Source organism: Delphinapterus leucas, chromosome 12 (assembly GCF_059928025.1).
Source record: "Delphinapterus leucas isolate spDelLeu-1000000601 "Yukka" chromosome 12, BTC_Dleu_Yukka2, whole genome shotgun sequence".
Lineage (NCBI taxonomy): Eukaryota > Metazoa > Chordata > Mammalia > Artiodactyla > Monodontidae > Delphinapterus > Delphinapterus leucas.
In genome coordinates, this window is record NC_143140.1 from 16,834,744 (window position 1) to 16,861,183 (window position 26,440).

Consider the following 26,440-nt stretch of genomic DNA (forward strand, 5'->3'; position numbering starts at 1 on the left):
GTGCGGCTTGTGGGATCTTAGCTCCCCAGCCGGGGACTGAACCTGGGCCATGGAAGTGAAAGCCCCGAGTCCTAACCCCTGGGCCACCAGGGGATGTGTGTGTTTTCATGCCCCCAGGAGGGTTAGGTATTTTTGTTTTTTTAAAGGCTAGAAGGCTTGTGTGTCTTTGAGACAGAAGGGAAAGAACAAGAAGAGAGGTGGAGACTGTGCAAGAGGAGTTACTGCAGCAAGGTCTGGAGGAGGTGAGAGGACATAATCAGGGATGCAGGCATATGCTTTAGCGGGAGGAGTGGACCCATTTCAGAGTCAGGAAGGGCAGGCTGATGGCAGTAGAGGTTTCTGATGCTGCATCACTTAGAGGACCTATGTATCCTGGCTGAATGGTGGCAGAGATGTGGGTAGAGGTAGATCAGTGGTTGAGGAGGATGAAAGAGAAGATATAAAATAGCCACTGTGGCTACTAGAAGGTGTCACAGGGCTGTCAGATCCAAAAATAATCAATCCAAAAAGGTTTATTTTGATAATTTATAAAAGAAAAATCACCATAGCAACTTAAAGTTATTTACAGATTTAAAAATAAATTTACAGAAATGTGTACACGTCATATTACATTAAATAGCTTTAGTTAAGATGTTACAGGTAGTGTTGAACATACACAACAAAACGTAAATCAAGTTCCAAACCACATAAATGCCCTCGAAGCACGCTCAAAAACCACTGGACGATGGCCCAGGAAAAACTGGCAGAATGAGCTTTCAGAGACCAGCAGTAAAGACGGTCACCCCACTGGTTGCAGGTGCTGCAGAAGTAAGAGTCACCCTAACCTTGAGCTGCGACCAGACACTGACACGTAAGACAGAGAGAAAACATGTGAGAGTGCTTCTTTTAAATTTAATTATCCTGGTGGAGCTCACAGAACACAGGACTTGAAAATGTATACTCTGATCCCACACGAAGGTGGGATGATGTTACTTGTGGCTAATTGGGCATCATACTTTCTTTTGCAGGTTACATGCCAGTCAGTCTTCCAGCGTTCTGGAAAGGGAAGGGTGAGGGGCATGGAAGCCATGGCTGCGGACTGCGCTGTCCCTGCCGGCTCAGGGCTTCGGCCACTCGTTAACAGCCCCAGGGGAATGACACCATCCAAAGCCTTGGCGCTGACCCTGGTCTTGGATGCTGCCTCTGGTAAGTGCTGGGCACTGTCCCTGAAGCCAGAGAGGGAACGCCTGGCAGCGGCCTGGGCACGCTTCCCTCAGTGAAGTTGCCAGGCTGAATGATACAGTGGCTGGCAGCTCCGTGGAGATGCTGAAGTTTGAGATCTAAGTGTCAGGGAATGTTGATGACAGATAAGTTTTTGAGGAAAGTGTACAGAAAAAGGTGTTTACCAAGACCTGAGAATTATTATCCAGCTTAAGCAAAGGTATAGAGGGGTCCGTTTCTGCTCGTCCCTTTAAGTATGGTCTTAAAAATAAACAGAACTCCCCTCTTTCAGACTGCCTGACTTGCAGCCAGGTATGTGACCCTGAATTGTAAGTTCCAGCAAATGTGTTATTAATAATTAAAAACAGCTAATTTTACTAATCTGGCAACTAGTGACATTTCATGATTACAGGCCTTAAAAATTTAATACAGTACAATTTTTTCTTATATATAGATTGCTTACACATTAAAATATCAAAGGCACTGCTAGGTTACATGATAAACAAAAATACATCGAGACAGGATTATTTATTGGTTCCTTCAGTTTCTGGGTTCACCGTGATCCCTAACAGCCCAGTTTTGTACTTCACCTTTGGAGAACAATGTGAAGAAAATGGCACCAAATACGTTGACAGCAGCAGCAAGGCAGAAAACAGTTTGCCATTCTCCAACAGTGTTCTGCAGAGAAGGAAAGAAAAAATGCAAATGAAAAAGGATTTTGTTTGTAATCCACTTTAAAAAAAGGTGGTGTCACAAGATTATTTTTATATGGCAGTAGCATTATTCATAAAAACTGGAAACAACCCAAATGTCCATCAACAGTGAGATGGTGGCATATGTGTTCCATGGACTACTTACAGCAACGACAACGAATGGCCCACAACAACATCGATACGCCTCACAAAGAGTGCACACTGAACGACTCCACTGACATAAAGCCCATAATCAGACAAAAATAATCTACGGTGTCAAAAAGGAGAGTGGTTCCTCTTGGTGGGGGTGAAAGAGAAAGGAAGGGCTACCTGGAGGCTTTGTGAGGGAGATAACGTGCTGTTTCTTGATTGGGTGGGCACTGGTCACACAGATGTACTTTCTGAAAATCTGTCCAGCTTGTGTACTTAGGATTTGTGCATTTAAAAAATGCATGTTACACTTCAATAAAAAAGTTTGCTAAAAGTAAAACATTGGCATGTCCTCAACTCATGCGTTACTAGGAAAGTGTTAGTATTATGCCTGCACATCATCTCCCAAGTTCTCAGGTATGGGGTGTCGGGGGCAGATCAAGTAAGGATGAGGTAAGATGGACACAGGTTCAGCCTGGCCTGAAAGATCCTGCAGGGCTCTTGACTGGCACACAACACAGAACATAGATGGGATCTGTCCGTAAGAGATCAACAAGACACAGTGTGTAATCCAGTGGTGTAAAAATATCCAGTAGTTATCTAAACCTCTGGGTCGTGTGACTATCTTTAACAACGTTTTTGTTTGGATTTTCACAACTTCAATGTAACCAGAGTGCTTCATTTGCAGCAGTTAGAAAAGAAGAAACCAAGTAGCTGATTTGGCAATGAGGAAGAAAAAGGAAAGGCACCAGCAAGTTGGCATGAAGTCATTTATTTAGGAAAAAAGGAAAAACACGGAGAAAGAAAGGAGTACTCTGTGGTCAATTATACTTATCTGAGATGAATGTATTCTGGTGGAAAAAAAAATCTTAGAAACCATCTTAAATTTTAGGGACTATTTAGATATGCTTGCTAACAACGTGTTACCATCCTAGAGCAGAAGTCGGTCAGTAATTACTAATTACATGATATACCCGAGAGACAGGTTTAAGACAGCTTCTTAGGATTCTAAGAAAAAGCTGCTCTGTGTGACCTGCAGGATAAAATAATACCCCAGTGTTACCTGGAGGCAACGGGTGACTTAAAATCAATCAACTGTACCAGAAATCGCACAAAGCTCCTGGTTTGTTTTTTAACAAAAACTCCACCAGTTTTTAGAGAATGCTGTTGTGTCTGTAACGGAATTGAACCTCAGACACACTTTGACCTTTATTTCATTATTATTATTATTATTATTTGGCCACACTGCGAAGCTTGTGGGATCTCAGTTCCCCGACCAGGGACTGAATCTGAGCCATGGCAGTGAAAGCGACAAATCCTAACCACTGGACTGCCAGGGACTCCCTATTTCATTATTTATTTATAACAAATAAATTATAAATTATAAAGTGCGGTAAACTTTAATTGTAAGCAATTACAATTGTACAGGTAAATGTGTTTCTCCTTTTTAAAAATAATGGCCTTTTTTAATAACATTAAACAAATGCTGTAACAATAGATCTGAAATCCAGTTCAGTTCCTACTTTACAAACATTCAAGACTTGAATTCAGGAGTCCAGATCTTCCCAGCAGAAGTGCCAGGACTAGTGATAATGAATGAAATTACTCGTGGTAGTGTGCTGACTTAGGTTCCTGTGTTGCCACAATGCTCCATGAAGATAAGGGTAAACATCTGTGATGGGACATACCGAGCGGTCCCAACATCCCTTTCTGTTAAGTGAGAGAAAACGGTAACAAGGAGGCACTGATTCACTTGAGTAAGGAATTAGAAATGGTAGAGCACCACCTGCAGTGAACACCCCTGTGTCTGAAGTCAGAGTATTTGGTAATAAGACAATTTGTAGGCATATACTGAAATTCTAAGGATTAGATAGTGTTAATTTCATCACAGAGACAAAACAGAGAAAATTAAGTCTCTTTTAGAGGTTTAAGTCAGCCTCTTGAAGAACACATTTCACTAGTCCTTTAGATTTTCTTAAGCAGTAGAAAACTGGAGTTGGAAAGGGCCTTTGAGGTCGCTGAATTTGATTTCTTACACAATATAACTCAGTGTCTCTGCTTCAGGCCACACAGCCCCAGGCCCACCGTGTTTCCGGGGCCTCAGTGCCCTGACACAGGCCGGATACCAGCCCTTCCCACACCCTGGCTCACTCCTCCAGGCTCCTTCTCCGCAAACTGGTTGTTCCCTCCTCTGTGTCCACAGCAAGAGCATACATTTTTCTGCAGCTTTGTCACACTGTACTTTCATTACATATAATCTCTATTTTTTTTTTTTTTTTTTTTTGCGGTACTCGGGCCTCTCACTGTTGTGGCCTCTCCGTTGCGGAGCACAGGCTCCGGACGCGCAGGCTCAGCGGCCATGGCTCACGGGCCCAGCCGCTCCACGGCATGTGGGATCTTCCCGGACCAGGGCACGAACCCGTGTCCCCTGCGTCGGCAGGCGGACTCTCAACCACTGCGCCACCAGGGAAGTCCTTTTACATATAATATCTAAATAATGAATTTATCAAGTGTAGAATCTTATAATTTTGCCTTTGAATCCTTAGTATCTGTCACAGTAATAAGCACTCAAGAAATGCCAGTTGAATACATGTTTGACCGTTTCAGGGCTCACTAACTCAAAGGGCAGCCCGTTCCACACAGTAACAGCTCTAAACAGAAAACTTGCCTATTGTCTCCTCGTACCTTCTCTCCATCTGGCTTTGTGGAACTACCGAGAATAAGTCACCATCTTTCAAATCTGTGAAGACACCTATACGTCCTCCTAAGTATTCTGCTCTTCTAAACGTTCTTGATTATTTCAACTGTTCTTATTCATTCTCACCTGATTTCCTGACACTTTCGTGGTTCCATTTCTGGAATAATTCTACATTGCCAATTTTTATTTGTTCAAACCAAAGATACAAGTTATTTATCTGGTATAATATCACAACTTTTAAGTACTTGTGTGGTTTCAGTTACAAGATCTTCATTTAACTTAGTTCTGTTGTTCTGTCTAAAATTGAAAGTGTTCTTTGAAAATATACTTTCCTACCTATTACGGTATTTAGCTTTTTGTTGCTGTAAATAATTGCATAAGAATAGACATTCAGAATTTTATCCTTAATTAAAATATACTCAACTTTGACACAGGTGTGTACCTTCAAATGAACTGTTTAGAGCTTTTCAGTTTATAGGCAAATTATCTACTTACCTCAGGGGTCAGACTTCTAGCAATGATGGGCCCAATCATTCCAGGTATAGTGGCAAAGGTATTTGTGATGCCCAGGAGGATACCAGCATACCTGCAGAAACATTTTCATAGGGGTTTATAATTGTGTTACACATTTTTTTGGGGGGCGGGGGGCACCGCGCAGCTTGTGGGATCTTAGTTTGCCAACCAGGGATCGAATCCATGCCCCCTGCAATGGAAGCGTGGAATCCTAACCACTGGACCGCCAGGGAATTCCCTGCATCACACATTTAAATAGCTTCTGTCCATAGATAGCTAGACCATTCCCAGGCTGTATTCTTGTGAAATTTTATGTCTAAATGAAACGTCTTATTGAAATAGGACTAAATATTTGGGGAGTGAAAAACTTACATTTCAATAGTTCTAACATCATATAGAGAAACACAGCCATTGAAATGATCCCTTTTACAGTGAAATAGAAAAGTGCTGAGATATGATTTTCATACAAGGCTGTATCTAGATAGGAAGCTTCATGTGCCTTAAAATTTTTTAAGTTAAAAAGAGAATTTAGGGCTTCCCTGGTGGCGCAGTGGTTGAGAGTCCACCTGCCGGAGTAGGGGACACGGGTTCGTGCCCCCGTCCAGGAGGATCCCACATGCCGTGGAGTGGCTGGGCCCGTGAGCCATGGCCACTGGGCCTGCGCGTCCGGAGCCTGTGCTCCGCAACGGGAGAGGCCGCAGCGGTGAGAGGCCCGCGTACCGCAAAAAAAAAAAAAGGGAATTTATTTCCTGATTACAAAATTTATGTCATTGTTAAAAATTTTTTAAAAATATTACAAAGAAAGTAAAATTACTTATAATCCTTCTATATAGAGATAATCAACATTAATATTTTGGTAAATATCCTAATTATTTTTTTCTGTATATATTTTTAATATATTATAGAAATGAGATCATACTGAACACACAATTTCACAACTTACCTGTTCAACTTATTATGTATCTTCTTGTCGCTAAATCCTTGCACACTGTCCCAGAAATAGACAAGTTGGGTTTATATATATTGTAGTGTATGACAAAAATGCATTTTGAACTCTGTCTTTTCAGAATCTTTACTGTCCTCAAAGCTAGTACTTTGTGTTTTAAGAGGTACTCGTTCTCTAATTCAAGTTTGCTAATTCTGACTCCATAGTCTCCCTGAAAACTCATGTTTTATTCCCCTTTATTATTTCCAGTAGCCAGTGCAACATCTATGCTCATTCAATATGTGCTGACCACAGAAGTGCGTGTGACCCACAGGTGTTCAGGCCCACGCGTGGTCCTGTGAGGCTGCACTGCAATGACTGCTGAAGCTTGTCCCATGGAGACCAGCACCCCTTCTGCGCTTTGGCGCCAAAGGATCGTACAGTATGCAACATTTCGGATTACATGCTAGGGTCGCTGAACATTATTTTAAGTTGTTGTGTGTATCGATAGTTGTGTGTGTCAATTGAAGAACCTGGGATTTTGTCCCGTAGATGGACCTACATTCTGGAGTTTGTAGACTGAGGCATCATTTAACATAGAGTTATGTCCCCTGTATTTCCTGCACACTGGTAGTATCTAGACTCGAGATCCTAAAGGGTTCATTAGATTTACGTTTGATATTTTTAGCAAGAAAACTTAACGGTGGTGGTGGAGTTAAAAACTAGTTAAGCACGGACTTCCCTGGTGGCACAGTGGTTGGGAATCTGCCTGCCAATGCAGGGGACACGGGTTCGGGCCCTGGTCCGGGAAGATCCCACATGCCGCAGAGCAACTAAGCCTGTGCACCACAACTACTGAGCCTGCGCTCTAGAGCCCGCGAGCCACAACTACTGAGCCCGTGAGCCACAACTACTGAAGCCCGTGCGCCTAGAGCCTGTGCTCCGCAACAAGAGAAGCCACCACAACGAGAAGCCCGCGCACCGCAACGAAGAGTAGCCCCCGCTTGCCACAACTAGAGAAAGCCCGCGTGCAGCGACAGGGACCCAAGGCAGCCAAAAATAAATAAATTTATTAAAAAAAAATTAGTTAAGCAAGTAAATGGCATTTATTAACTTAGCACCTAGGTATATTCAAAGTCCAATTAGAGCTTTTAATTGTTTAATGAGATAATCAGTATTATAAAATTGTGGTCAAAATGAAAGAAACTTGATGTTTATTAGACCATATAGTCTTATTGTGGGAAAATACTATTTCTATTAGGGTTTAGGATCCTCAATACCTTGGTTGCAGACTACTTATCTGAAATTCCTCTCCCCATTTTAGACATGGAAAAGTGCCTGCAATGGACTGAACTGTGTCCTCCCCCAATCCATACCTCCCACGTGACTGTATTTGGAGACAGGGCTTTTAGGAATTAGTTAAGGTTAAATGAGGTCATAAAGGTAGGGTCTCAACCTAATAGGATTGGTGGCCTGCCAAGAAGAGGAAGAAAGAGAGATCGGGCTCTCTGTCTCTGTGAGCATATATGAAGGAAAGGCCACGCGCGAGGACACAGTGAAAAGGTGACTGTCTGCAAACGAGGAAGAGAGCCTTCACCAGAACCTACCCCTGCTGGCACCCTGACCACGGACTTCTAGCCTCCAGAACTGTGAGAAAATCAATTCCTGTTTTTTAAGCTACTCAGCCACATGGTATTTTGTATGGCATCCTGAGTTGATTGACACAGTGCCTAAATAATATATCCTGCTGAACCGAATTCAGTTATCTATAAACATCACAAATTTTTATGTTGGAAATACGTGTATACAGGGTACAATAACAAAACCACGTGGCACAGATCTTTTTGGCTTATGCCCTTTAGGGAGCTGATCTTAAATTAACCAAGCTTGGCAGAACCTGTCCTTTTTTTTTTTTTAAAACCATTAACACCTTGGCAGTAGGAGGAACCGACCGCAATGTTGCCAGGCCTTTTCAGTGACAAATATTAAGTGCAGATGAATGCTGTGAACTTCTAAATGTCAGCACCAAGAAGCTCATTCAAGTATTTATATTACACTTGGCCAGGAAAGGCCATGAAAGATTGATGAGAGCCTGGAAAAAAAGAACATGTTGTATGGACTCAGTCTGGATTCTGTGCTATTGGAGTCCTCGAATTCTGTGGGATTAATGGTTAAAAATCTATCCAAATCCCTTGAATCTGGGCAACAAAATTATCCACAGAAAATATCTATTTTAGTCTACAGAAGAAAAGGCTTAGAAAAATACCATGTAGACATATATTTATATGCTAAGAGGAATACTGACTGCCTACTGAAACACCTTATGTCAGGCAGGGTTCTAAGTATTTTATATAATTTATCCCACTTTAATAGTAAAGTGAACCCCAGGAGGTAGGGATTATTATCTATCTTCATTCTATAGGTAAGAAAGAGAGACTATAAAACGTTACCCAATTTGCCTGATTCCAAATCCGTACTTAATATTGGGATGTTATATCGATAATGCTGGGGCTTGTGGTGAAAAAGTAAGCAAGAGAAAACTGATCTTTCCTACAGACTGAACTCAGTGACGACCGTTTTCAATAAGGCAGCATTATGGATATATAAAATGTCCATCAACAGATGAGTGGATAAAGAAGATGTGCTACACATATATACAATGAAGTGTTAATCAGCCATAAAACAGAGTGAAATAATGCCATTTGCAGCAACATGGATGGACCCAGAGATTGTCACACTGAGTGAAGTAAGTCAGACACAGAAAAGACAAATAGCATATATCGCTTATATGTGGAATCTAAAAAAAATGGTACAAATAAACTATTTACAAAACAGAAATAGAGTCACACATGTAGAAAACAAACTTATGGTTACCAGGGGGTAAGGGGGGAGGAGGGATAAATTGGGAGATTGGGACTGACATATACGCACTACTATATATAAATAGGTAACCAATAAGGACCTACCGTACAGCACAGGGAACTCTACTCAATACTCTGTAATGACCTATATGGGAAAAGAATCTAAAAAAGAGTGGATAGGGAGTTCCCTGGTGGCGCAGTGGCTAAGACTCCACGCTCCCAATGCAGGGGGGCCCGGGTTCGATACCTGGTCAGGGAGCTAGAGCCCACATGCATGCCGCGACTAAGAGTTCACATGCCACAACTAAGGAGCCTGCCTGCAGCAACTAAGACCCGGTGCAACCAAATAAATAAATAAATATTAAAAAAATAAAAAAGAGTGGATATATGTATATGTATAACCGACTCACATGAAACTAACACAACATTGTAAATCAACTATATTCCAATAAAAATAAAAAAAAATAAACTATAGTCTCCTTGAGGATAGGACACATACCACTTTGGATAGTAGATGCTCAGTTAATATCTGTTGAATAGATTTTTTAAAATAATGTTTTATTTTCCTGCAATTTATCTACTATTCTCAGAGTAAGGGACGAAAAGGATGAACCAAACCAAATTGTTGATTATGAAGATACTCCTCAAATGTGCAAGAAATACACCCCTCACCCCACCGCCTCACTTGGATACAGCCAATTCTCATCACAGTTTCCAACCAATTATAATTATAATGCACGAAGGAGAGCCAATGGTTCAAACCATTTTAATAGTAAATACCAGTTATTGCTCTCACCCACCCATCCATTCGTTCATTTAACAAACAATTCTTAAGTATGTCACTTGTGTCAACCACTATGGAAGACTCTGGTGTCCAACAATGAATTAAACATAGTTCTTGTTCTCAAGGAGCTCACAGTTTACTTAATGAGAAAGATTATGGGCCAATAATGGAATAAAACCTAGTAGCCTGAAAAATCAAACTATGTTAGTGATTCATACCAGGGTTTATAGAAGCACAGAGGCGGGGCCTTAATCAATCCTCTGTGTGGGCGGGGGCCATTTGAGGGGACCAGGGAGGGGATGCCTCAGGAAAAGCTTCTTAGAGGAAGTAGTGCTCGAGTTTGGCTGTAAGAGACGAGTGGGCGCAGAGAAAGTACAGGGAGGGGATGAAAACGTGTGAAGTCTCGGCAGCTGTCAAAGTAACAGGACAAGGGCCCACGCGGCACGTCCAGACATGGGAATTGCTGGGCTTGCCCAATTTCCCCTCATTTTCAGCCGTTTAGCTTGAGATTTGAACTCTGATGAGGCCTAGGAACTGTAGCCTGTTAGTATCTTCCCAAACTTTCTTTCACTGTATTACTTTCTGTTCTAAGTTTAAAGGCAACCACGTGCCCACTGCATTCCTGAAATATGCCTTTGATGTTCAGAAGCTCTACTGTTTTCTGTGATCGTTCATTGGTTTTTAGCTTATTTTTCTAAAACAAACTGTGCACTTGAAACATTTATAATCAGTACTATATTAAGATGTGATATTGGTGGAAGGTCTTTGTTTCATAAAGGTTTTCTTCTATATGATTTAATATGTGTGAGAAAAGTCGAGGTTATAAAAGCCAGATGATTTGCAGTGAGACTGGTGTGAAGTCGTGTGTCACAGCTAGTGTAATCTCTCAAGTCAAATAAAAATTAGATCCCTTATTTCAGCCATACAAGGTTTGTTTTGTGGTTTACATGGAATAACTATGTTATTCTTGTATTATTTTGAATTCCAAGTATTATTTTATTTCTAGTCTGTTTTACTGATTTGTACTATATGGAACTTTAATAAAATTACTGTCATTTTAACAGCAAAATAAATAAATAAATAAAGGACTCATAAAATGTCAGGGCTGGACCAGGGTCTTTCAGACCGAGAGTTCAACCAACCCAGCTGATGCTTGAAGCCCAGTTCCAGGATACTGCCTGCAGGCTGTCCAGTAAATGCTTCAGGACAACACCATATCACCCTCCAAGCCAGCAGAAGCTTACCCAGGTGCAAGCAGGGTTTCATGTTTATGTCTTCAACGTCTGCTACGGTGCTTGGCACAGTGCTTGCTTAATGACTAGGTCCATGAATCAGCATGCTATGACACTGAAGTTTAGTGATGACAAATCCACCTAATTGCACATCCAGTTCATCTCTCTCCATCCTGTCTAAAAGGACATCATGGGAGACCTTGCTGAAATCCTGATATACCAAATATACTGTGTATACACGGTCGAAAATGATGTTGAGAAATTTGCTATTTTGGGGCTTAGTGACCCAGTGGTGGCTCCTTAGTGATCAGTATTTTCTTTTCCAAGAGCTCACCAATCATCCCTTTAGTATTCTGCTTGGATTGATTTGTGACCCTGATCATGGTACCTGACTCAAAGTTTGCCAGAAAATAATAATGAAGTTTATCGCATTATGTGCAAATGCATTTATTACATTATGAGCGAAGTGTTCTCTCTCTCTCTCTCTGTGCTCTATTTAATCCTCAAAACAATTTTATAAGGTAGGTACCATGGATATTTGTTTTTTCCTTCTCTAGCATGCATTTTCTTTTTTTAAAAAATTTATTTATTTTATTTTATTTTTATTTTTGGCTGTGTTGAGTCTTCGTTGCTGCACGCGGGCTTTCTCTAGTTGCGGTGAGTGGGGGCTACTCTTTGTTGCAGTGCGTGGGCTTCCCATTGCAGTGGCTTCTCTTGTTGCGGAGCAGAGGCTGTAGGTGTACAGGCTTCAGTAGTTGTGGCTCGCAGGCTCTAGAGTGCAGACTCAGTAGTTGCGGCACACGGGCTGAGCTGCTCCGCGGCATGTGGGATCTTCCCGGACTGGGGCACGAACCCGTGTCCCCTGCATTGGCAGGCGGACTCCCAACCACTGCGCCACCAGGGAAGCCCTGGCATGCATTTTCATCTTCTTTTGACAATAGCTCCAATTTCTATTTAACGGTTCAGTTTTTACTTAGTTTTGTAATAAAATCGCATTAACTGAGGCAACCAAAGTACGTTATCTGTTCTCTGCAATGAATTCTTTTTCCTGAGTTTTCAAAATAACTGCTAGTGCCTCTTCAATGACCAATTTGTAAGATCTTTTAAATAAGTCATTGAGAGGCACCTTGATGTAGCAGAAAGATCCTGGGACCACAGAGCTAGAAGACCTGGATTCAAGCCTTCGGTCTGCCGTTTGCTAACTGTGACTTTGCAAGTCACACAGCTCCTCTGTGCCCGAGTTTCTTCATCTTCCAAATGAGTTCTTTTCTTTGTGCTCATATCTTGACGTGTTGTGTGGACGTCACCAATGGCTCCCTCGGCATCCATTCCCATGAGGCTTAGGGGCACTGACTCCTTCACCTCTAACTTTAGGGGCGGGTGCTGATTGTGCTGAAGTCTAATGGCATTCCCTTGGCCATGGGGGTTGGTTCAGGCGTGGATATGTGACTCAGTCTGGTTCCAAATGAAGCCTGTATTTCCATGATGGAAAGAGGAAAAGATCATTTTCTTTCTTGCTTCATGTGAATGAAGAAGCATGTAGGGCTTCCCTGGTGGCGCAGTGGTTGAGAGTCTGCCTGCCGATGCAGGGGACACGGGTTCGTGCCCCGGTCCGGGAAGATCCCACATGCCGCGGAGCGGCTGGGACCGTGAGCCATGGCCACTGAGCCTGGGCGTCCGGAGCCTGTGCTCCGCAGCGGGAGGGGCCACAACAGTGAGAGGCCCGCGTACTGCAAAAAAAAAAAAAAAAAAAAAAGAAGCATGTAACCCTCGTTGTTACTGGTAATCATTTCACTGTATGATTTTATTCGCAGATCCAGCTTTAGGATAAAACTGGTATGAAAGGCAGAGTAGAGAGTGGAAAAGAAACGAGTCTTGGGTGAGATTAGTGGACAGCTGGATATCAGCTCCTGCTTGAAGCCTCCCGTCTCTGGACTTTTCACTAATACATTATGATGTTTAGCCAGCTTGAATTAGGATTTCCATTCCTTCAACTAAAAGTGTCTGAGAGATAACACAGCCTGGGCCTCTTTTGTGCCCAAACTCCCAATTCCCAGATCCCTTTGACTCAGCTTGTTGAAATCTCAAGCCTAGATCAAGTCAACAGCACATTTTCAGTCCTACACTTGGGCTGCCGAACAGCACTCAAAGGAAAAACCACCTTGTAAACTAGGGAGAGTACACGAGTCCTGTCCAACCTGAGGTGATCCTCACCAAAGCCCAGATCCCTTCTATGAGTTCTCAGTGACTATTTTTCTCAGGATCCGGATGCGCAGGCTCAGCGGCCATGGCTCACGGGCCCAGCCGCTCCGCGGCATGTGGGATCTTCCCTGGACCGGGGCACGAACCCGCGTCCCCTGCATCGGCAGGCGGATCCTCAACCACTGTGCCACCAGGGAAGCCCATTCTCAAGTCTTTTACTCTATTTTTTTCTTAGTCTCAGCAATGAACCTGACTCCCATGTCACAGAGAAAATCAAAAACACTTAAGATTTTTTAATCAGTTATTTACTGCCACATAATAAATTACCTCCAAAGGCAGCAGCTTCAGATAACAAATATCTGTCATCTGACAGTTTCTGTGGGTCAGGAATGTAGGAGGGCCTCAGCCGGGCGATTCTGGCTCAGAATCTCTCAGGAGGTTTCAGTGACGCTGCTGGCCGGGGCCGCGGTCATCTGAAGGTCTGCCTGGGGCTGGAGGACCAGCTTCTGATCCCACTCATGTGGCTGCTGGCTGGAGGCCTCGTTCCTCCCCACTGGGCCTTGTACTGGGTTCTGAGTGTCCTCACCATGCGGCAGCTGGCACCCCCAGTGTGAGTCATCTGAGACAGAAAGAGCAAGCAAGGTGCTACGCTGCCTCCTGGGACCCAGTCAGACACCATCACTTCTGCTGGATTCTACTCCTTAGAAACAGGTCACTAAACCCAGCCCACACGCAAAGGGAGGGGACACAGGCTCCACCTTTTGAAGGGAAGAGTGTTGAAGAACTTGTGGAGTTATTTTTTTTAAAGCTTTGTATATGCATTTTATCTTTTGAACCAGAATCTTTTTTAAAAAAAATTAATTAATTCTTTTACTTTTGGCAGCGTTGGGTCTTCATTGCTGCACGTGGGATTTCTCTAGTTGCGGCGAGTGGGGGCTACTCTTTGTCGTGGTGTGCAGGCTTCTCACCGCGGTGGCTTCTCTTGTTGCGGAGCATGGGCTCTAGGCGCGTGGGCTTCAGTAGTTGAGGCGCGCGGCTCAGTAGTTGTGGCTCACGGGCTCTAGAGCGCAGGCTCAGTAGTTGTGGTGCACAGGCTTAGTTGCTCCGTGGCATGTAGGATCTTCCCAGACCAGGGCTCGAACCCGTATCCCCTGCATTGGCAGGCGGATTCTTAACCACTGCACCACCAGGGAAGTCCCATGGAGGTATTTTATTTTATTTATGTATTATTTATTTATTTATTTATTTATTTGCGGTACGCGGGCCTCTCACTGTCGTGGCCTCTCCCGTTGCGGAGCACAGGCTCCGGAGGCACAGGCTCAGCGGCCATGGCTCACAGGCCCAGCCGCTCCGCGGCATGCGGGGTCTTCCCAGACCAGGGCACGAACCCGTGTCCTCTGCATCGGCAGGCAGACTCCCAACCACTGCGCCGCCAGGGAAGCCCCTATGGAGGTATTTTAAAACCACAATCCTTGGCTTCTCAACTCACCTGAAAACTTTTCTTCAACTGAACCCAACTTACTGCTTTCCTTCTTTTCTCAGTTGAAAGCTCATCCCTTCCACTGGGCACTGGATGTCATTCCTTCCTGCGTTCTACCAGCCTGTCATTTTTACTTCTTTCTTTTAACTTTTAATCTCTCATCCTTTACTGGCCTTCTTTTCTCAGCATATTAACATACTTCGGTCTCAAAATCCTCCAGCAGCATGTGTCCATCTTTAGCTTCTTTTCCTTCCCTTCATGGTTAATAGTTTTGAAACAGCTGTTTATTGGCAATGGTTCTCAAATTTTAATGTCCATGAGGACAACACGGAGGGGCAACAAAATGCAGATTCCTAGTTCTGTGATCAACAATTCTGCTTTGTTTTCAGCAAGCACTCCTGCTGATTTTGATGTGGATGGGTTAAGGATCACACTCTGAAACCACTGCTGTATGCTGCCTTCAGCCTAGCTTCCTTCTCCTTCCTCCATGGAAGCACTGTCACCAAGATCTTTAATGAACTTCTCCATCTGGTTGTCCAATCCAAGGAACACGTTCGTTCTTATTTTACTTGGCTTCTCTGGCGCATCTGACATTGTTGATCAAGCTTTCCCTTTGGGGATCCTAATCTCTACTAATTTTTCCTTATCCTTCTCCTGTTGCTTCTTCTCAGTTATCTTTTTTTTTTTATAATGAAAATGTAAGTCTTTTTTTTTTTTAATAAGTTTATTTTACTTTTGGCTGCATTGGGTCCTCCTTGCTGCGTGCGGGCTTTCTCTAGTTGTGGTGAGCAACTACTCCTCGTTGCGGGCTTCTCATTGCGGTGGCTTCTCTTGTTGAGGAGCACGGGCTCTAGGTGCACGGGCTTCAGTAGTTGTGGCACGCGGGCTTCAGTAGTTGTGGCTCGCAGGCTCTAGAGCGCAGGCTCAGTAGTTGTGGTGCACGGGCTTAGTTGCTCCACGCAATGTGGGGTCTTCCTGGACCAGGGCTCGAACCTGTGTCCCCTGCATTGGCAGGCAGATTCTTAACCACTGCGCCATCAGGGAAGCCCAGGGAAGCCCCCTTCTCAGTTATCTCTGCATCAGGCTCTTCTTTCTCTTAATGGATTCCCAAGGTTCTCGTCACAGTTTGCTGAGTAATTTTATCCAAGCCCACGGTTTCATCTACTACTCATATGTTGACCACTCCTACACCTTTATCTCTTGTTCAGCTCTCATTCTTGAACTGAAGACTGGATAGTCTTGGCTTCCTTGACACCACATTCTTGATTTTCCTTCTGTCTCCCTGGTTGCTCCTTTTTGGTCTCCTTGTCTGGTTATTTCCCCTCTTTCTGGTCTCTACATATTTGTCAAGACCCAGTCCTGGGGATCACTCATCTTGTCATTCTACTGTCTCTCACCAGGCAATCCTTGTCTTTAAAAACTCTGAAATGTGGATTACTATTCCCTAATTTTCATTTCTGGTCAGACTGATTTTCTGAGTTCCAGATCCAAATGTCAAACTGCCTACAACTACTATTTTCTAAACGTTTTTCACAAATATCTAAAATTTAAGGGACTTCCCTGGCGGTCCAGGGGTTAAGACTCTGCGCTTGCAATGCAGGGGGCCTGGGTTTGATCCCTGGTCGGGGAACTAGATCCTGCATGCCTCAACTAAAGATCCCGCACGCTGCAGCGAAGATCCCACATGCTGCAACTAAGACCCAGCGCAGCTAAATAAATAAATATTAAAAAAAAATTTTTAATCTGTGATTTTTTTTTTTTTTTTTTGCGGTACGCGGGCCTCTCACTGCCGTGGCCTCTCCCGCCGCGGAGCACAGGCTCTGGACGCCCAGGCCCAGTGGCTACAGCTCACGGGCCCAGCTGCTCTGTGGCACGCGGGATCCTCCCGGACCGGGGCACGAACCCACGCCCCCCGTATCGGCGGGCGGACTCTCAACCACTGCGCCACCAGGGAAGCCCCAACCTGTGAAATTTTTTATCTTACCCCAAGACTCTTCTTCCTCCAGACATCCCAGTTTCAGTCAGCGGCACAACTGTCTGCCCACGCAAAATACAAAATACATCATCCTTGATATCTTCCTCGCTCTTCAGGTCTAATCTACTGTCAAGTCCCACCTCCTGTAATCACAAAGACCTCAAATCTATCTACTTCTTTACATCTCCTATCCCCATTCCAGGCCATCATCACCTCCTATATGGATTACTACAATAGCTTCCTAATTGGCTTTCTCCGCTTGTATTCGTCCTCACAGAGTGGCCTTAAAATACAGAGAATGTCACTTCTTACTTGCTTTGGATACAATATAAAACGCTTACTATAGGCTCCTGCTTACTCCCCAGTGGCTTTCTTCCCTGCATCTCAGCCACAAATGATCTTCTCTCAGTTACGTGAAATACACTGTTCTGGACTGAGTGCGTGCTTTCAAAATTCATATGTTGAAGCCCTAACCCTCAGTGTGATTGCATTTGGAGACAGGGTCTTTACGAGGTGATAAAGGTTAAATGAGATCACAAGGGTGGGGCCCTAATCTGACAGGGCTGGTGCCCTTATAAGAAGAGTAAGAGACACCAGAGCTCTTGCCCTCTCTGCACACACCCATGCACGCATACCTGAAGAAAGGCCGAGTAAGCACACAGCAAGGGGTCAGCTCTTCTGCAAACCAGGAAGACTCCTCACCAGAAAACAATTGTGTTGGCACCTTGATCTTGGAATTCTAGCCTCTAGAACTGTGAGAAAATTTCTGTTGATTAAGGTACCCAGTCTATGGTATTTTGTTCTGTCAGTCCAAGCAGACTAAGACACACACCAGTTTCTTCTTCCTGTCATGTAAATTCCTCTGTCGGGAATACTACTTCCTTTTTGCCTAACTTCTTACTCATTCTTCAGGCTTTAGCTTAAATATCACTTCCTCACAGAGACCTTCCCTTGCTCCCTGATCTGCATTATATCCCCCTACTATATTCTCTCAACTTTCTCTTCAAAAAGTTGGTTTTTATTTCTTTCGTGTCCACCACCCTAGACTAAGAGCTCCACAGGCCACAGTTGTGCTGCTTTGGCTGGTAGCTGGTAGGCATTTGATAATTACTTTTTGAAAGAATTAATTAGCATCATAATATATTACAATTGTTTATTTTTTATTGTTTCTTTCCTAACTAGACTAATCTCCTTGCGAGCAGGAGCTGGGTTTTATTTTCTGTAGCACCACGTGGAGGACTGAAGGTATAGCAGGTACTCTCTAAACGTTTGTTGTATGCATCAGAGAACTGGACCAGACCAGGGTCTCACGCTCAAAGGTACAAGGGATCTAAAGGATCCCCTAGATCCCTGAGGATCTAAAGATGCAGATTCTAGTTCAGTAAGTCTGGGGAGATGCCTGAGGATCTGCATTTTGCACAATCATGCCGCTGCTCCGTGGACCACAGTCGGTATAGTAAGAGACAAGAATACTCTAAATCCTTCCCACTTCTAACTTTCTATGATTCTATAAACCACACACTCATAGTTTATAAGAACAATGCCATTTGCTTAACTTATTTCAAGGGAAATCCTTTCCAGATTCCTTTTCTAATCAGTAGCGTAAAGGAACAGTCCTTTAATTATTTCCTATTCCTTGAATCCTTTTCTCTACTTTGTAAATCTCAAGTCCAAGTCTCAAGCCCGAGCAGAGATTTGTTTAGGGCAGTGGGCTTGCCCTGGTCCCCACGGAAATGGCATCTTACACCTTTACTCCTTCCGCTTCAATGGGCTCTTTATTATTTCAGTTAGGTTTGTATTCAATCTTTCAAACTTTCACTACATTTAACAAAGTTCTCTTGAGATTAATTTACTTTCCAAGTAAATTAAATTAATTTACTTTTTAAAAAAAAATTAATTAATTTACTTTCCAAGTTAATTTACTATTCTTCTTCTCTTTCCTTATGTTAAACTCCTTCAGTTCTTCTTTTTTTTTTTGGCTGTGCTGCACGGCATATGGGATCTTAGTTCCTTGAACAGGGATTGAACCCATGCCCCTGCATTGCAGGCGCAGAGTCTTAACCACTGGACCGCCGGGGAAGTCCGAAACTCCTTCAGTTCTTAACTCACCAATATGTATACTTAACAAACATTTTCCACCTTGTAAAGTTCACAAAATTCTTCCCTTATTTCTTATTTCTCATAAGAAAGAGCTTTAAAGAAAAGTGTTGACTGACACACAGTAAGGTCAACACACAAATAGCGTTTTAGAAAGAATTTTGACATGGTACTGAATATGAAAGTCTATTTTCATTCTTCCATTCATGTAATTGATTGACTGAGCACTGACCATGGCCCAGCACAGGGCCAGGTGCTGGTACTGCTGGGGTTAATAAGACAGACTTGGGCCCTGAACTCTCAAAGATTATAGCCCTAGAGCTTTTGCTTAGGCTACATTTTGTTTCAAATGGTTTTCTTTCTTTGGTTCCCCACTGTTAAGGGTATGTAGCACTGAAGCTCCTATTTGCTTAGTATGTTCAGATAAATCAACCACTCAGCAAGTATGGACTGGGGGTGCCTCTCCTTCTGCAGAAGCTGTGATATGGATATACAGGATGTCTCAGTCTGAGGAAGCTTACATGCAAATTGGGGAGGTAAGAAAGAGAAGAGTTACATTTAGAAATAATTACAAATTAAGGTATGGTATCCAGCATAAAATTGTAAATTGAGAAAAGGAAGAGAAAAAAGCACAATGGCCTGGAAAGGCTTAATGAAGAACTGGGATATGAACTGGAAAGGATTCAGATGGATGGAGAGGAAATGGCAGTGGACCACAGGCCGAGAATGAGCCCCTGTAGCATTATGGAGCGGCAGATAGGACTCCGCCCAGAGTTAAGCATCTCCGATGCTATGGAGCCTTCCTGGACTTCTTATATAAAACGAGAGACTGGATTAGAATGATTTCAAAGGTCCACTCAAGCTCTGTGAGCATCAGTTTGTTGGAGCTTATTTAGAAGTATTTATTGAAGGGATGGGAGACAAGGATTAACAGAAATCAGAAGATTCTGTGGTAGTCTAGGTGGGAAGAACTGGGGGTAGGGGAAAGGTGGCAGGAGACCACTGGTCTTTTCTCCAAAAATAAATTCATATTCATTATTTAAAAAAAAATTAAAAAAAAAAAAAAAAAAAAAAATTAAGTGCATCAAATCCCCTGGGTTAAAATATTTACATAATCCCCTCCTCTACCTTGTCAACTGGCACAGGCCCAAAGAATATTTCCAGAGAAATAGCTGTAGAAAGAATTCTGGGATTAAAAGTAAGATTTTAGGGGGAAGTTGTGGCTCTATCATTTACTAGCTGTGTGGTGTCATTCCTAGAGTAGTCAAATGCATAGAGAGAGAAAGTAGTAGAATGGCAGTTGCCAGGGGCTGGGGCGTGAGCGGGGGGAATGGGAGTTAGTGTTTAATGGGTCCAGGGTTTCAGTGTGGGAAGATAAAAATGTTCTGGAATGGATCATGGTGATGGTTGCATAATAATGTGAATGGATGTACTTAATGCCACAGAACTATACACTTAAAAATGGCAAATTTTATGTTATATATATTTTACCACACTTAAAGAAAATAGTTTCAAGTCAGTCAGAACGAATCTTTATATATCAGTACTCACGAAGGAGCAATGTCCAGATGGTTGATGCTAAATCCAGAGGAGCAAAAGCCTCCCAGTGTTGTGGATATGGTTAGGAACGCAACGGCCAAAGAATAATCACAACCTATAAATCCAGCGGCTACCAGGAATACTGCAGGTCCAATCATTCCTGGAGTGAAAAAATTATAAAAAGAAAAAAAGGAAGCCCCAGCATTAATATTTGCTTGCTCTTTAATATAGTATAAATCTGAGATTTGATATTACTGCCATCTACTGTAGAAACAGTATACTGCCTAGAAGACTCAGTTTAAATTAGTTTCATGAAAAAAAAATTTGCTGGAAAACATATAGGATTAATGCAACTATTATAAAACGTAAAAAAAAAAAATCTCACTATGCAATGTTATTAAATCTACGTGTGACCAGGACTCAAAGTTCTACAATGTTTAAGAAAAGAACAAGAGAATGACTGAAAAATATGGTTCTAGAGAGAAGCAATAGTTGATACAGAATGTGATTCAAAGTTCACATAACCAAAGAAGATAAACTAAATAATAAACTTTGCTGGATAAAGTTAGAAAAACACTCCATCTAGGTTTTGACAACTGAAAACGATACGTGGAACTTATTACAGGCAGTTAAGCATAAAATACAAGTAATACAGGAAGGGACCTAACGAGTGGGCTGCTGTTTTCTCTCTGTGTCAATAGCAGTGCCATCCAACAACCCTCTGTGATGATGGAAATGTTGTATTTGTATATACTGCAACCAAGGAACTTATTTTTAAATTTCAATTACATTTAATCAGCCACATATGGCTAGTGGCTACTGTACAAGACAGAGCAGGTCCACAGAAAGCCAAAAAAGAAAAAATCAAATTAAATCTAAAGGGATTTATTTCACTTGTAGATGTGCAAAAATTTCTCCAGAGTCGAGGTCAGTAAGCAGTGGGACTGGACAGCACATTGTAGCTGCAGGTGCTCAGAAGGTGTTTTCAGAATCACATTGAATAGGGTCCCTTTACAATGTAATTATGGAAGTACAGTCATCAGTGACTTTGAGGGTCTCTACTTACTTGAATAATTATCCTACACGGGTTTTTGTGTTTTTTTAAAAATTTATTTCCTGGCCACGCCACATGGCATGTGGGATCTTAGTTCCCAGACCAGGGATCAAACCCGTGCCCCCTGCAGCGGAAGCCACTGGACTGCCAGGGAAGTCCCTGTCCTACAGTTTTAAAATTCACTTTTCTGAAATCAGACTCTGAAACACATGATTATTTAAGCTTCCTTTGAGTTACAGCTTTGATTTATAGCTCCTCATTTGATATAATAATGTTAGTATACATTTTTGATTGAAATTTAAAATAGAAAAGGGATGGAGACTTAAAAATCTTATTTTCATTGCAAACTTAGAGTTGAAAACAAAGTGGTTTTTAAAATTCTGGGGAAGATGGGCTTCCCTGGTGGCGCAGTGGATAAGAATCTGCCTGCCAAGGCAAGGGACACGGGTTCGAGCCCTGGTCCGGGAAGATCCCACATGCTGCGGAGCAACTAAGCCCGTGTGCTACAACTACTGAGCCTGCGCTCTAGAGCCCGTGGGCCACAACTACTGAAGCCTGCACACCTAGAACCCGTGCTCCGCAACAAGAGAAGCCACCGCAATGAGAAGCCCGCACACCACAACAAAGAGCGGCCCCCGCATACTGCAACTAGAGAAAGCCCGCGCGCAGCAACAAAGACCCAACACAGCCAATAATAAATAAATAAAATAAATAAATTAAAAAAAAATTCTGGGAAAGATATTCAGCAAAGCATGCCATTTTTTTATAGTTACAAGAGTATGGTAGATATAATAGGATATTACAAATCTTAATTCTCAAAATGCATCGTTCAAAAAGAACCATCTTGTATAGACATGCACTACATGCATTAAAATATATTGTTTTAATATGTGAACAAATGACTACTATTATCATTTTTATTTTGCCTTGCCTTGTAAACACAGTAAATAATTGTAAACCAAAACCAAACCTGATTCATTTTTACCTACCTATAAGGCTAAAAACTCTTCGAACACATAGAGTTGAAAAATTCCATTTTGCCCTTAAATTGTCAGCGGCCTGACCAGACAGGATCATACATAACCAACAGCCTAAATAAGGGACTGCAGATAAAAACCCATTCTGGAAGGAATAAGAAGATCCGGAATTAATTATGGAGGGAGGAAGAACCAAAACAACATATACACACACACACATCCACCACCATATGAAAGCAAAGGAGATACAGAGCAGTATTCTGTTAATTTTTATATAATACAGCAAATAAGTCTGATTTTTCTAAGGATTATGGGATTCAGTTCAATGCAGTCCCAGGGAGCCTGTCTCAGAGGGAACCAGAGCTCCCATAGTGCAGTATGCTCAGGGTAATCTTGAATGTTATTTTGGGACTTGGGCTGTAGCTTCAGTGAGAGAAGATGTCCTCCTATTAGCCTATAGATTTTCCCCCACGGGACAGTTTTCATTTATTTATTTACTTTAAAAATATTTTTTATTATAAAATAAAATTCAGATAGAGAAAAGCACATAAGTCAAATGTATAGCTTAATGAATTATTCTAAAGTGAGCACCGTCTAGGTGCTGCTCGAAACTGTACTGCTCTCTTCCGGCTTCTCGCTTGAGGATCCCCAGACCTGCTCCAACCGCCTCTACTGCATGATCGAGCTGGGCCCGGGCACTGATGAGGATGAAGTGACAGCGCTACCTGCAGACTTTGTTCCCTCCGTAGAGTGTCCCCATGGCTCCCCCAGCGGCAGCCCCAGTGGCCCTGGCCCACCTGGCTCCCTCTGCTGACGTCTAGTGGTTTTATTTTTGTCCTTCTGTCTAAGGCAGGATACAAGGGCCTCAAGTCCTATCCCTTTCCACATTTGACATGGGGTTTGAAGGTTGTGTATTGTGGTTTTTTTTGTTTATTTTGTTCCGAAATGAAAGTATGCAAAATCAAGATGCAGTTAAAAAAAAACAAACGTGGGCTTCCTGGTGGCGCAGTGGTTGAGAGTCCGCCTGCCGATGCAGGGGACATGGGTTCGTGCCCCGGTCCGGGAAGATCCCACATGCCGCGGAGCGGCTGGGCCCATAAGCCATGGCCGCTGAGCCTGCGCGTCCGGAACCTGTGCTCCGCAACGGGAGAGGCCACAACGGTGAGAGGCCCGCGTACCACAAAAAAAAAAAAAAAAAAAAAATAATAATAATAAATAAATGAAGGCAATTAAGTACATATACTAATTACCAGTAAGCTATTGATATTTCATTCTTTCTATAGTTCTCCTGGGAAAATTGCAAATAGAAGCATTAGTGGAATGATCTTTAAATTTGCATGCAATTTGTCACTACAGTAGGAGACAGGCTCTGTTAACAGAGAGCTTAGGAAAAGCAAGGTTGCTTGCAACAAATCCGTCCCATGCTATTGGTAAAGCCTTATTTCAGTTTAACTTCTGTCAATGCAATTGGTGGATATATTTCAAGTATATAGGATCTCTTTTTGCAAAAGTAACTAGAGGAGTTCTTCACAGCTTGGCTGTTTGGGTGACGTTTAAGGTTCGGTCCATGTGGCCAATGTTTTCAGCATGCCTTGGAAGTGAGGTGATGGAACAGTTCACTTTAACACTGTTGACAGCTCTAAGTCCTTGTGACCAATGCAGTTGTGCAGTCAGCCTTGCAATCATCACATTCACCACCCAGGCTTCTGCTTTACTTCCAGGGCTTCCACTCTGTGGCTAAGTAACAGTCCACTGTGGAATATACCATATTTTGTTTATCTATTCACCAGCTGATACATATTTGGGTTGTTTCCACATTTTCATCATTACGAATAATGTTATGAACTTTTGTGTACATGTACCTGTACATGTTTTTGTGTGCACACGTTTTCAGTTCTCTTGGGTATAGACCCAGGAATGGAATTTCTGGGTCATAATAATAACTTTATGTTTAACTTTTTGAGGAATTGCCGAACTGTTTTCCATAATGGCGACACCACTTCACATCCCCACCAGCAATGTATGAGGGTTCCGTTTCCTCTACATCCTCACCAACACTTGTTATTTTTTGGTTTTCTGATTCTAATAGGTGTGAAGTGGTATTTCATTATGGTTTTGTGTTCCATTTCTGTATATATATATATTTATTTTGGCAAACGAATTTTATTTTATTTATTTTTTAGCATCTTTATTGGAGTATAATTGCTTTACAATGGTGTGTTAGTTTCTACTGTATAACAAAGTGAATCAGCTATGTGTATACATATATCCCCATATCCCCTTCCTCTTGCGTCTCCCTCCCACCCTCCCTATCCCACCCCTCTAGGTGGTCACAAAGCACTGAGCTGATCTCCCTGTGCAGTGCAGCTGCTTCCCACTAGCTATCTATTTTACATTTGCTAGTGTATATACCAGCATAGTCAATGCTACTCTCTCACTTCGTCCTGCCAGCTTACCTTTCCTCCTCCCTGTGTCCTCAACACCATTCTCGACGTCTGCGTCTTTATTCCTGTACTTCCCCTAGGTTCATCAGAACCTTTTTTTTTTTTAGATTCCATATATATGTGTTAGCACACGGTATTTGTTTCTCTCTTTCTGACTTACTTCACTCTGTATGACAGACACTAGGTCCATCCACCTCACTACAAATAACTCAGTTTTGTTTCTTTTTATGGCTGAGTAATATTCCATTGTATATATGTGCCACATCTTCTTTATCCATGCATCTGTCGATGGACACTTAGGTTGCTTCCATGTCCTGGCTGTTGTAAATAGAGCTGCAATGAACATTGTGGTACATGACTCTTTTGGAATTATGGTTTTCTCTGGTATATGCCCAGTAGTGGGATTGCTGGATCATATGGTAATTCCATTTTTAGTTTTTTAAGGAACCTCCATACTGTTCTCCATAGTGGCTGTATCAATTTACATTCCCACCAACAGTGCAAGAGGGATCCCTTTTCTCCACACCCTCTCCAGCATTTATTGTTTATAGATTTTTTGATGATGGCCATTCTGACCGGTGTGAGGTGGTACCTCACTGTAGTTTTGATTTGCATTTCTCTAATGATTAGTGACGTTGAGCATGCTTTCATGTGTTTGTTGGCAATCCGTATATTTTCTTTGGAGAAATGTCTATTTAGGTCTTCTGCCCATTTTTGGATTGGGTTGCTTATTTTTTTTAAAAAATTAATTAATTAATTTATTAGCTTTGGCTGTGTTGGGTCTTCGTTGCTGTGCGCAGGCTTTCTCTAGCTGTGGCAAGTGGGGGCTACTCTTTGTTGTGGTACATGGGCTTCTCATTGAAGTGGCTTCTCTTATTGTGGAGCATGGGCTCTAGGCACACGGGCTTCAGTAGTTGTGGCATGCGGGCTCAGTAGTTTTGGCTTGCAGGCTCTAGCGTGCAGACTCAGTAGTTGTGGTGCACAGGCTTAGTTGTTCCGCGGCACGTGGGATCTTTCCGGACCAGGGCTCAAACCTGTGTCCCCTGCATTAGCAGGAAGATTCTTAACCACTACGCCACCAGGGAAGACCCTTGCTTGTTTTTTTGATATTGAGCTGCATGAGCTGCTTGTGTATTTTGGAGATTAATCCTTTGTCAGTTGCTTCGTTTGCAAATATTTTCTCCCATTCTGAGGGTTGTCTTTTCATCCTGTTTATGGTTTCCTTTGCTGTGCAAACCACTGAGTAATGATGTTGAGCATCATTACCTGGGCTTATTGGTCACTTGCATATCTTTGAAGAAATGTCTATTCACATCCTTTGCCCATTTAAAAAATTGGGTTATTTATCCTTCTATTATTGAGTTGTATAAATTCTTTATATATTTATCAGATATATGATTTGCAAATATTTTCTCCCATTCAGTGGGTTTTTATTCTTGATAGTGTCCTTTGAGGCACAGAAGTTTTCAATTTGATGAAGCCCAATTTATCTATATTTTCCTTTGGTCATTGTGTGCTTTTGGTGTCATATGTAAGAAACTGTTGCCCAGCCCAAAGTCACAAAGATGGACACTTCTAAGAGTTTTATCATTTTAGCTGCTAACATTCACATCTTTG

The 26,440-nt window shown here is 42.5% G+C and overlaps 1 protein-coding gene across 3 annotated transcripts in view; it reads right to left on the minus strand.

The window, feature by feature from the left end:
- Positions 1–494: 494 nt before the first annotated feature.
- SLC17A5 (solute carrier family 17 member 5) overlaps positions 495–26,440 on the minus strand; it is a 58,370-nt gene continuing 32,424 nt past the window's right edge. For all 3 annotated transcript variants that reach the window (XM_089921743.1, XM_022590376.3, XM_089921742.1), the window contains 4 exons: positions 22,392–22,524; positions 20,361–20,508; positions 5,236–5,326; positions 495–1,878 (listed from right to left, as the gene is read on the minus strand). In XM_089921743.1, the coding sequence (XP_089777869.1) occupies positions 1,741–1,878; positions 5,236–5,326; positions 20,361–20,508; positions 22,392–22,524 (510 nt within the window). In that variant the 3' untranslated portion in view covers positions 495–1,740. The remainder of the gene's footprint in view (positions 1,879–5,235; positions 5,327–20,360; positions 20,509–22,391; positions 22,525–26,440) is intronic.